Source organism: Suricata suricatta, chromosome 9 (assembly GCF_006229205.1).
Source record: "Suricata suricatta isolate VVHF042 chromosome 9, meerkat_22Aug2017_6uvM2_HiC, whole genome shotgun sequence".
NCBI classification, from domain to species: Eukaryota; Metazoa; Chordata; class Mammalia; order Carnivora; family Herpestidae; genus Suricata; species Suricata suricatta.
Window position 1 is genome coordinate 139,591,776 of NC_043708.1, and position 11,774 is coordinate 139,603,549.

The following is an 11,774-nucleotide window of genomic DNA, read 5'->3' on the forward strand; positions in this document are numbered from 1 at the left end:
AGGCCCCCCAGAGTCCCCACTGCACACGATGAAGAAATGGGACCCTGCAGTGAAATCTCTGGTCGGTGCTGGACCCCAGAGCTCAGCGTCTCACCACGTGCCCACAGCACTGCCTCGGGGACAGGCCAGGTGGGACTCATCTCTGCCTCACAGGGGTGCCCAGTAAGCTCTGTGCATACATCTGGCTGATGGCTGGACTCCTGGGCCCACTCCACGTGCACAAGCTGAGGCACAGGAGGGGTGACGCTTGGGGAAGTCGGGCCCTGATTCTCCCCAGCACCAAACCCCCTCCATCCTGCAGCCGGGGCAGCAAGGGGCCTGCCCCCCTTACCTGGCCTCGCCTACCCGGCTGCACCCCACCCCCTTGCTGGCAAACAACAGCCCTCCCCAGGAGCCGGGGCCCCAGGACTGGAGGGTAGACCAGCAAACACAAGGGGTGCATGCGTGGCCCCAGACCAGGCCTCTGGGATGGACAAGCCGGCTACAAAGTGAAAAAGCCTGAGAGGCCCGGAAGCCACCGGCTGATCAAAGGTGCTGGGACAGGACGTCTGCCGGTGGCCCCTCTGGTCCAGGACGGGTCCCAGCCCCTCCCTGGGGCTCGGTGTCCCCACTGAGGACTACCTGCCCGGGCAGGCCCAGCTTTGTGATAGTCCCTCCTCTGGGGGCCCAGCGCCCTCTGGTGGCTGTGAGGCCGCGGCCATGGCCGAGCTGGGACGAGACAGGCTGCCTACCTCCACCTCCAGGGTGTGGGGGCCCTGGGAGCCTCCCTGCCTGATGGAGGCCCCCTCCCCAGCCCCTGGTCTCTGGTTCACGCCTCCAGGATGCCCAGTGACCTCTCCAGAGCCCAGAACTGTCCTGCCCCACCTGGAACCCTGCAGTGGACCCGAAGTCCTGGGCACCACCTCCAAACCCCTTGTCTGGCTCCTCAGTGTCTGGTGACCTCCCTGGGCTCACACCACCCGTGTCTCACCCCCCCAAGCCGGGCACCTCCCTGTCACTCCCTCGAATGGGAACGCCCCCTCGTCCTGTCCAGGGAATCACTCCCGCCCCAGGAACCAGGACCTCCCAGCCTCCCCTCCCCGTAGTGTCGCTACTATCCGTCCCCACAGGGCAGGCATGCTCCGGGCTCCCCCCAGTGCCCCCCACCAGCAGCGCAGCCCCTGCTGTCCCTACCGTAGATCTTGAAGGCGTAGTTGGCCTTGAGCTCTCGGGGAGCGGACTCGCAGAGCACAGAGAACATGTCCACAAAGTCGTTGAAGGTGAGGTTGCCTTCGCCATCTTCTGAAAAAGACTCTACGATCCTTTCCTTGAAGGGGTTCTCCTGGAGGGAGCAGCCACAGCGGTCGTGTGGGTGCACAGCGACCCTGGCCCCTCAGCCCCCCGCCCACCCCACCTGCAAAGTGGGGATGACGGCACCTGCCTGACCGGTCTGGGAGGGCACACGAAGCACGGAGGTGCGGGCGCCAGGCCGGGCACCATGCTTCGTGTCCCATCGCTTGGACACGCACGGAGCAGGGTCGGTGTGTGCTCCCTGCTGCCCCAAGGACCGCAGGGGGTGCCTGCTGCCCTGGGGAGGAGAAGTGGAGGCCCAGGGCACAGGCAGCCCTCGGCTACGCCAGGTCAGGACCTGCCAGGCAGAAGTGGGGCCCCAAAGGCTCAGAGAAATGAGCCGGGACAAGTAGTCCGAGAACAGGCCTCCATCAGCCCCAGGGGCCCCCTCCTCCGGAGAGCCACACCGACTCCTCCCTCTGATCCTGGCTCTCTGGGGGTCCAGGGACCCTCTGAGCCACGGCCACGCCGGGACCTCTGTCCCTCGGGACAGGGACACAGACCAGCGTGGATGCCATGTGGTGCCCTGACTGCAGAGTGAAACACCCAAGGCCTGTCGAGGGGCTGCTGGCAGAGTCGCGCGGCCGTGTGGGGCTGTGCCCCCAACGCCAACCGCCCCGGCCGCGGGAGCACACTCGACAAACTCCGGGCAAGGGGCTCGTGAAATGAAACCTTTGTGTCAAATACCTACACGGTCTGGGCTCCGGCAGCATCAGCCTCACCTGGGAGCATGCCAGAGAACAGAATCTTGGTGCCCACCACCCAGACCTGCTGGCTCTGACCCGCTGACCTTGACCTACTAGCCCAGACCTACTGGCCCTGACAAGATCTGCAGGGGAGTCCTGTGCACATTAAAGACTGAGAAGTGATGGTGTGGACAGCCGTGCTGTGGGAGGCTAATGTCAGGCAGGGAGACAGGAATTATCTAGAAGAGCAGACACCAGGTCGGCCACGCACAGCCGGCCAGCTGTGTCACAAAGGGGTGAGCAGGTGAGCACAGGCTACAGGGCAGTGCTGACCGCCTGTGCGCAGCCCCCACATGTGGAGTTCACTTATTCAGAGAGTGCAGGGAGACACAGGCCCAGAGAGGTCCGGTGCCCCTCTCAGGGCCAGGCAGCCACCAAGGGCTGAGCCGACCTCCCCCCAGGCCAGGGGCCTCCGCTGCTGGCCCCCCAGCCCGCCTGCCCGGCAGCGGTGGCCTCTGTCGTACCCGGAGCTCCGGCATCTGGATGATGAGGCTCATGGGCACGTGGACGATGGGGCTCTTCCGGTAGTCCATGGGGACGAGGTTGGGGGCCAGCTCGTAGAACCGCGCGTGCAGCCTGCGAGGGAGGCAGAGGAGGGGAGCTGCGGGGCATCCCTGCGCCCCCGCAGCCAAGGCTGCCCCACCTGCACCAGCCTCCCACCCCGCAGACCCCCCCTGCCTTGCACTGCACGCAGGATGTGGGGCCCGGCGGGGGGCAGCAGGCCCCTGTGCTGATGAGGTTGTGTCCCCCGCCCCCAGACCTCCGTGTCCCCCTCTCCAGGCCCCGTAAGGGCTTCGCCCCATCAATTCTCCCATGGCTCTGCACACAGGCACACTGTGCCCCCAGCTCTCAGTGCAGCAAGTCGAGGCCGAAGAGGTTACAAGCCTTCTGTCCCAGGCCACACAACCGAGTATGAGGGACGAGGCTGGAACGATGGCCTGGAAACCCAGGGCAGGAATTCTTTACCACTCCTCCTAACCCTTGTGGACGTGCGGGAGCCAGGCCCCCAGCCACGCCCCCTCCCGCCCTGCCCGCGCACAGACGCCCTGTGATTGGGCACCCAGGCCGGGGCCAGGCCCCCAGCCACGCCCCTCTCCTCGTCCTGCGCACTCGCCGCTCAGGAGGCCTAGATCTCAAGTTGGTCTGCAGCCACGGGGAGGCTCCAGGGTGTGAGGCCTCCTGCCCCTGGCTCACGGGGAGGCCCACCCCCGTTATGCAGTCCCCTGCGGCCCCTAACATCCCGGAGGATAGCCCCCTACTCCCACCCTACACAAATGCAGCTTAGGTCAGATGAAATCGTGTCCACGATGTGCTGTCAGATGAGGATGCGGGTGCAGGGGGCACTGACCAGGGGCTGAGGCGGGCGACCCACCCAGGGGGAGGCCCAGGACCCTTGGGAATTGGACCACAGCGGCCCCAGAGCCCCTGGCTCCGCCTGCCCTGCTGCCCCAAAGCCAGTGCTCTCAGTGGCTGACTCACTGATACACCCCAAGGCCCCTCGCGGCAGGCCCGCAGCACGGCCGCCAGCCCCTCCGACTGGGCACCTGAGTGCTTGCCTGGCGCACACAGGCAACACCAGCCCCTTTTAGTGGGTGCCCCTTGTGCCAGGCTCTGGGTCCATCCCCCTTGTGGATTACCCAGTTTAATCCCTAAACCACCCTGAGAGGCGGATGCTGTTCTCTCCATCAGGCCACCCTGGCCCGCTTGCCAACCCCTGCCTTGGCACTCGAGGGCTGACCGCAGAGCAAAATGCCACGAGGCCACGCCCCCAGCCACAAGTTCCCGAAAAGGGCCCAGAATCACGTGGAAATGCCACCACTGAGAAACAGAGCTGGAGGGAAATCCCAAAGCCGGACCCTCAGGTGGGAGGGTCAGCAGACTCCGGAGTGGCAGGCCGGGGCCGGGACTCTCCGCCAGGGGCTTTCAAGGGCTGTCTTTGCTCCTGCTCTCAGCGTCGAGGAAAACCCTGGCCTTGTTTACCGCTCCCCAACTCAGAACCAGCGCTCACTCGTCGCAATTTACGCAGCTGGGCTCCTGTACTTGACAGCCACGTTAAACTTCCGTTACATTTCACCCTGCCCTTGACCTTTAACGTGCTGGGCGCGATGCTGGGTGCCGCGGGTGTTGCCCTCAACCTCCAAAGGCATGTGGGGTGGCTACAGCACGAGCCGGAGGGCGGCCTCGGGTTGGACCCCGTGTGCTTCCCTATCAGCGAATGGCGGCTATTCCGCTGTCCTCACACGTGGGGTCAGCGAGGGTGGCGTCAGCAAGGCCACCTGGCCCTCAGCTGCCCACCTGGAGGCTGGAGAGAGGACTGAGTGCTGGCAGGTCAGGGTGTCCCCCGGAGCCGGAAAGCCAAGGCCTGCCCTGACTCCAGGACTGAGGTGATGCTGCTGTTTTATTTATTATTTTTTTAAAGGAAAATCAAAGAGAATTTGGAAGGCTGAATCACTGTGGGAGAGACTCCGAACGGTCAGCCCGTCCCAGTACAGGGCATGCTGGTCCCATCCTAAGACCCCGGGCAGAGGTCACACCCGTGCGGCTTGAACTGCCCCACAGCACAGGCCAGACAAGGAGGCGCCTCCCCCTCATTTCAGAAGCTACAAGCTTCTGACCCCTGCCCGCTGACCCCAATGGGTGGCATCCAAAGGGGACCAGCGACACGCATACAGGTGCAAAAGTCTTACGAAATATTGGTAAATCAAGTCCCTCAGTACTGGGAGAGTAATATTCAGACCTCACAGGGTTTACGCCAAGAATACACGGATGGACCAATCTAGGAAAATGTACAGATCGTATTATTTGGCAAGAAAACAGTTTTATCAACTTGATAGCTGCGTTTATGACCCGATGGTTGTATGGACACACAAAACCCCAAAATACGCACCAAACGTTTACACTGATGGCCCCGCGAGATCAGGGCAAGACAGGAGCCAGAAGCTTTCACTTGCTACTTCACCTGCTTCCCAACTGCTTGAAGTTTTTAAGTATTTATTAATAAAAATGTAAATAAGTATTTTTTAAGTAGTAATTTTATCAACACTAAAGCTTAAAATCTTCAGTAAAAGAAAAACGAAGAGATGCTCTACCCTAAATCAACACCCAACACCACACTTAAGTCGGGGGGACCCCAGAGGCATCCCCAGAAAAGCTGGATGCTGGCCGTCACTGCCACTGCCCGGCATTGCCCCGGGAGCGCTGGCCACTGTGGTCAGTGCGGGAAGGGACAGTGAATTTAAATAATGGAAAGGAGGAGGCTGCGAGGCGAGGACTCGGTGAGCACAGGCTCATGGGCGGAAGGCAGTCCAGCACCACCTCCGGCCTGTGGGGGGAAGAGCGCTGAGTAGGGCTCGGGGTCCATGCAGGTGGGAGCGCTGGGTGCTGGGTGCAACTGGATCCACCTGGGGGGTGGGGAGGAGGCCCTCGATGGTTAGCTGTGACCCAGGGCTGCTGCAAAGGACAACCCGCACTCACATTTCCTGCCGCCACACTGCCAGGGCTCAGGACGGATCCCCAGGTGGGCGGGGCCTGGGTTTGTGGGCGGGGCCTGGCTCGGCGGGAGGCCTGCTGGACTTGGCTGCGCTGGGCTCCGGGCCTCAGTTGCCCTGCCTGGACCTGAGGTGTCAACAGCGGAGAGGGCTCACCTGGCTGGGGCGGTCAGTCCCTGGGAGGTTGCTGGGGCCCAGAGAGAAGGATGGAGAAAAGAGAAGGGGCCAAAACGGAACAAGCTACCATGGCTCCTCCAGGGGCCACGATCCCACTGGCTGCCTGCTCTCACCACCCCTGCTAAGGGTGCACGGGTGGGCACAAAACCGCAAGCAGCCCGTGTTGTGCTGAACACAGGGGCCTGGGGGCCAAGGGGACAGTGCAGAGATGGGGAATGACCCACAGCAGGGGCTCTCTCCCTGACTCCTGCTGACACGACCACCTTGCAGAAAAAGCACTGGGTCAGGTGCCATGGGTCCCCAGTGAGCGTTAACACGGTGGCAGAGCCTGAATGAACCGGGGACAGTTCAGGCAGGCAGGGACACCCCGCTGCCAGAGAGGATCCTACCCGGCTCTGGACCCCAGGCCTGGCCTTGGCTCTGGGTTGAGTGACAGAGGCTGGGGTGCTGAAGGGCTCACAGTTGGGCAGGCCAGGCCTGGGGGGCGCCCCCCATGTGCCTGAGGCTCCTCGCTTGCCAGGGGACAAGGGACACCGCCAAGCACCATGGGCCACCTCGCTGTTGTCAGCGAGACCACTGCAGGCAGGGATGGGGTGAAGCAGGCCCCTGTCCTTGGCCCTGCTGCTCCTAGCCTGGAACGTTCTCTCACGGCCAAGCCGCCTCCTCCTTCACCCAGGCGGTTTTCAAGCGCTCATTAGTGGCTACCAGGTGCTGTGCCCAGTGACGGGCATGGGGAGCCTAAGGCCTGGCTGACCATGACTTCGGGGGGTCTGAGCACATGAGCCAGGAGCCCCTGGAGCCCTGGACACAGGAGACACGATCAGCACACACACGAGCTGGGTGGCTGGGTGGGGGGCTCACGGCAGAGATGCCCACAGAGGCGGCTCCGGAAGGGTGTGCGGGAACGCGGGGACACCAGAGGTGGAGAAGGGGCCAGGCAGTGGGGACGAGCAGGAGTGGCCACGGGCCTCAGAAGACGAGCCGGAGTGTGGATTCTCCGGGAGCAGGGGGGAGGCACGCAGAGGACCACGGGGAGGCTTCAGTGAGCGTCCGTGTGCAGAACGCCACTGGCCACGGCTGCTGTTACAGCTGAGGGCCATCGGTCTAGTCAGGAACCCCACCCACGTGTCACTGAAGCCACAGGCCAAATCCTTGCAAACGCCACGCCCTGCTGCTGCCGCCTGTCAGCCACGCTGTGAGGCAAGCGTCACATCCCCACCTTACAGAAGAAAGGAGGCTCCCAGCTGGCCCAGGGCCACGGAGCTAGGAAGCAGGAGTGGGGCCCGGGTCCGCTGATGCCACAGCGGGTGCTCTGCCCATCACCCCCTCTCCAAGGTGGAGAAGAGGGTGCCCCTGTCTACCAGGGGTCAGCCGAAGAGCAGCTGGGCAGAGAAAGCCGGAGGGACACTGCCCGTGTGAGCAGAGTGGTCAGGACCGTGACAAGGCACAGCTCGCCCGGGAAGTGGCTCCAGGCTCCAGCCCCAGCCCCCACCGACCTCCAGAGAAAGCGGTCCCGTGACCTTGCCAGCTTTCAGAGCCGCCTGGGAGCTCAGGCACAGGGCCCGTGAGGCCGAGCGGCCGGGTCTGCCATTCTGTGGGTCGTGCTTACTGCCTGGTCCTGGGGCTCTAAGGCTGCCAACCCCCCTTCATCTCCTCCCCCAAAGCCCACCTTCTGCACCCCAAAGAAAGGGAAGAGCCCCTGGCGGGCGGCTCAGGGGTGCTGGGGGCCTGCAGGCCAGGCCCTTGATTTCGGGGCCTCCCAGGGGCAGAGGAACATCAGACCTGGAGCCAGAGGGCATTTAAGGGACCCCGAGTCTGACAGATCTCAGGACACAGTCAAAGAGCAAGGGGCCTGGTGACAGAGGCCCAGTCTTCAGGCCCCACTGCAAAGCAGGGACAAAAGGTTCTCCTGTTACCAGGTTGCAGGGAGGATAAATGAAAACATGCCTGACACAGCCCCCTTCTCCCGCAGAGCTGGGCACGCAGGACACAGACACTCAACTCCTGGCGCCGGGCGGGGCAGGAAGCTCTCCAGTTCGCAGGCTGGGCTTGGCCCCGGCGGGCAGATGCCCACCTCAGTCCCAGCCCGTGCAGCCGGCTTGGCGAGGGCCCCGGCTGCGGCCTGACTCCGACAGGCGATCCGAAAGCCACACTTACTTGAGGATGTCCTTCTTATTGAAGAAGGTGCAGTCCTGTGAAGGGAAAACACAGAGTCCGCTGCAGGCCCACAAACCGCTGGGACCTCTCAGGAAGCGCCTCGGCCTGGGGCAGAGAGCCGCTGGGTGGCCTGCCCACAGGTTGCTTCCTGAAGCTTGTGACCTGGCCCAGGGAACCGAGGCCTGGGGTGGGGGGCAGACAGGCTGGAGGTGGAGCAGCTGACCTGTGGCCCGCCCTGGGGGATGGCAGGGAAAGGGCCGGGGGACCAGCCAGGAGGAAAGGCCAGCAGGGTCACGGCGGCCCGAGAACCGTGCCCCAGGTCGCACACAGCGTGTCTCAGTGGCTGCGGGCAGGAGCCCCAGGCACAGAGACCAGGTGTCCCGGGCACAAAGGCTGGGGAAGCACCAGCATTGACGTGGCATCTGAAGCCACAGGAATAGGGGAGGCCCCATGGGGAGCTGGTGGACACCAGGTGAGGGGGAGGAGAGGCAGGGAGGGCCCGCTGGCACGGGGACTGAGGCAAGGGTGGCGGCCGCTAGGGCCCTCAGGGTGGGGGCAGTGTTCGGGTGCTGTCGCCCAGTTATAAACTGGTCTCCGGTGTCCTGTCTTGTCCGCATGACCTGCCTCTGTCCACAGGCTGGCCTGCCAGGTGGAGGTGCCTGCCAGGCCACGTGGAAGCTTGGAGGCAGTAAGACCCCCGCAGTGAAGGGCTTTAGTGCTTATCCTGGCTCTGGCCTGTCTGCCTTGGCCCACTGTTGCCCTGGGGCCTCCCGGGGCCGTGTGCCGACCGAAGCCGGCTCTGATGAGGGGCTCACGGCCGCAGCCCAGGCTTGCAGCCACCCAGACTGCCCTGGATGAGACCTGGAGCCACCGGGCTCCGGAGCAGCTGGACTGCACACTTAGGAAGGCCAGAGAGAGGAGGCGCCTGGGGGAGAGCTGGAAAAGGGGAGCTGGTGGGCACTTCCGGGCCCCGTGTAGCCCAGTCTGCCACCCAGGAGTTAGACTAAAGGCCGTCACGCTGCCCTGCCCTTTCCTGGACCCTAGGGACTTCTGCTGGGGGGCTAGGCTTTGCTCTGGGCAGGAGTTCCTCTGGTCCCCACCCTCACCAAGCGCGGGCGGAGAACTCCCTGTCTCAGACTCGGACAGGCGAGGACCATGCCCATTGGTTTCCGAAGGCCCCAAAGGCAGCCCCGCTGAGTCTTCAGGTACAGACGGTCCGCGGCCCCTCCCAACCTGCCTGGTGGGGGTGTCAGCCCCGGCCTCCCGTCTTCCCCTCTCCTCTCCTGTCCCCTGTGCCCTGACCCATAGGCCCTACAACTGAAAGATGCAAAAGCTTCTCACAGGACCCTGGTCCCGTATCACAACCACTCTGTCTACATCAAGGGTCCTCAAGGTGTGGTTCTGGGACCGCGGCACCAGCAGTGCCTGGGGACTTAGCGGGCTCCACTCCAGACCTACTGCACCAGAGATTCTGGGGGTGGGGCCCAGGAATCTGAATCTTTACAAGACCCTCCACCCCCAGGGATGCTGATGTTGCTAAAGTGAGGGCCTCAGCTCTGGAGCGGAATCAGCTGGGAGCCGTTGGAGCCCCTGTGGCTCCACCAGCACCGCCCCCACCACCACCTCCACGGGCCAGACCGATTCAAGCAGAATCCCTGGGGTGGAGCCTGGCATCAGAGCGCAGACACTCCCTGACTGCGAGGTGCCCGGGTTGAGAGCCACACCCCACCCCGCCCATCATGACCACAGGCCCGCCACAGGCATTACCACAGGCTCCCCTTGACCCGTGTCGTTCAATCCTCATCCCTAGCCTATGGGGAAGGGAGGGGGGCAGGCATTATCTCCCCACTCAGTAGACAGGAAAACTGAGGTTTGGTGAGGTTGATGGCTTGCTCTGAGTTGCACAGGCGGCCCGGAGGGCTGACTGCAACCTGGGGTTTGAGCTCCTTGATGGCGGCCCACTGACTGTGGGTTCAGCCAGGACCACTGCCCACTGCCCACTCCATGTCCTGCCCAGCTTGTGTTCCACACCCAGCGCCACGGGTGCCCAACTCGGGGCTCGGGGACGAGGGGCAGGCTTCCCACGCACACCCTCCACAGCGTCCCGGGGGCTCCCGGCTGCAGGACGGCTCACAGAAGGCGCCGCCCGGCCTGCTCGAGGGAGCTTCGTCCTCCTGGCAGCGCGGACTTTTGGCTCTTTCTCCCGCTGACCTTGCCTGGCACTCATCCCAGGGAGGCAGCTCGCGGGGGGCGGGCAGGGTCAGTGCCGTAAAGGCTTCTCGGGGCTCTGACAGCGTTGGCAGAGAAGAGGGTGTCATGGTCAGATTTCAGCTGTCCTGTCTTGCCTGGGAGCCTTGGGGAGATAGAGGAGGGGATCCCCAGGTGAGTCCCAGGACTTGCTCTTCCCTGAAATTGCAGGCGGCCTGCGAGACTCGAACGGCCAGAGGAGCGGTGGTGGGCTCCGGGGGAGGCCGGGAGGCCTGCTTCGAAGTTTGAGGGTCTGGGAGATCGACAGAAGGGCAGAGAAGTCGGGAAAGAAACCTGAACTCCTGGCACCTGAGAAGTGGGGGCCTGGCTGGCGAGCAGAGGGAGACTGGGGCTCTCAGGTTCCAGCAGCAATCAGGTCTCCCACCCTGCCCGGCGCTGGAGGAGGGTCACAGCCCGACACTGGGACTGGCTGCCAGTGTAACCCGACGCTAGGCTGGTGTGAGTGGAAACCCAGGCTCCCCGCCCCCACGGGCTCCACTTCCCTTCTGAGCCCGGTCCACCTGCTGGCCTGCGCCCACCCCCAGCCTTCACCCACGCTGCCCCCTCCGCCTGGAATGCCTCTCTCTGGCCTGCGGGGCCTACCTTTCAAGGGCCTGCCCGACCACTGCATTATCTCGGAATCTTGCAAAGCTGAAGTTCCCCTTCCCTCCCGGTCCTCCACTGCCCACTGGCGCCCTCCCCTGGAGCGCACCGCACTCTTACAAGGTCAACCTCTCTGGGAGGAAGAGCACACCCAGGCCTGCCTCCACACCGAAGCAGTGAGCCTTGGATTAAAGAATTCAAATTCCAGTTTGAGCCTGTACTGTGCCGGGCACGGAACAGCACCTCGGCCTTTGTCTACTCTTCTGTGAAATGGGTTGATAATCCTCCCCCCGTGAGGATCCTGGAGGGCATCCACTCCAGTGTCTGGCACACAGCAGGTGCTCCAGGAATGTGGCCCTCTGGTCCTTCTCAGGGCCTCACACGGAGCTGACTGCTGATGGCCTGAGTTTCTGAGAGGAAGGGACCACATAGGACTCACACTTCAGGCCTGTTACCAAAAGAATATTCGTGAAGGTAACAGGCGGCTACGGGGAGACCCGGCTGGTGTTCCTCTCTCCCACAGCACACTCCCCAAAGGCCCCCTCTGCCCGGGGGTGTCAGGCCGAGGCATCCCAGTTCTGCCAGCCTTGAAGGATGAGAGAACCTCTGAAGGGGCGTCCCAGAGCAGGGGCAAGGGGAGGGAGGAAGGAGCCGGGTGCCAGCACACCGGGCAGGGAAGGAGCCTGGGAGCCAGGCCGCCAGCAAGTCAGGGGGCTGGGCTGCATCCTGCAACCACAGAAGCTTCCCCAGGGCAGGAGGGCTTTGGGGCCTTGGCTCGGGACAGTTTCCTGGCTCTGGAGGCAGCAGGTGCTAGAAGGGTTTTAGCAGGTGGCTGCCGGGGGCTAAGGGACCTTGGAGAGGACCGTGGGGATGGGCACCTGGCCTGCCTTCTTGCTCCAATTATTTCCATGTTGGGGCCAGAAGTAGAGACCTCAATGAATAAACAAGACGCCCCCAACTTAAATTTGAACTTGGGGGCTGATACACCTCACTCCCCACCCAGAGAGGACCCCAGGTCATTTCTGCT

At 63.6% G+C, this 11,774-nt stretch overlaps 1 protein-coding gene across 1 annotated transcript in view; it reads right to left on the minus strand.

Annotated features, from left to right (window-relative positions):
* Nucleotides 1-481: 481 nt before the first annotated feature.
* The window catches only part of CIB2 (calcium and integrin binding family member 2), a 20,728-nt gene continuing 9,435 nt past the window's right edge, over nucleotides 482-11,774 (minus strand). Inside the window, exons 2-5 of the mRNA XM_029952327.1 lie at nucleotides 7,898-7,932; nucleotides 2,540-2,651; nucleotides 1,174-1,321; nucleotides 482-498 (exon numbers count right to left, since the gene is read on the minus strand). Of these exons, the coding sequence (XP_029808187.1) occupies nucleotides 482-498; nucleotides 1,174-1,321; nucleotides 2,540-2,651; nucleotides 7,898-7,932 (312 nt within the window). The remainder of the gene's footprint in view (nucleotides 499-1,173; nucleotides 1,322-2,539; nucleotides 2,652-7,897; nucleotides 7,933-11,774) is intronic.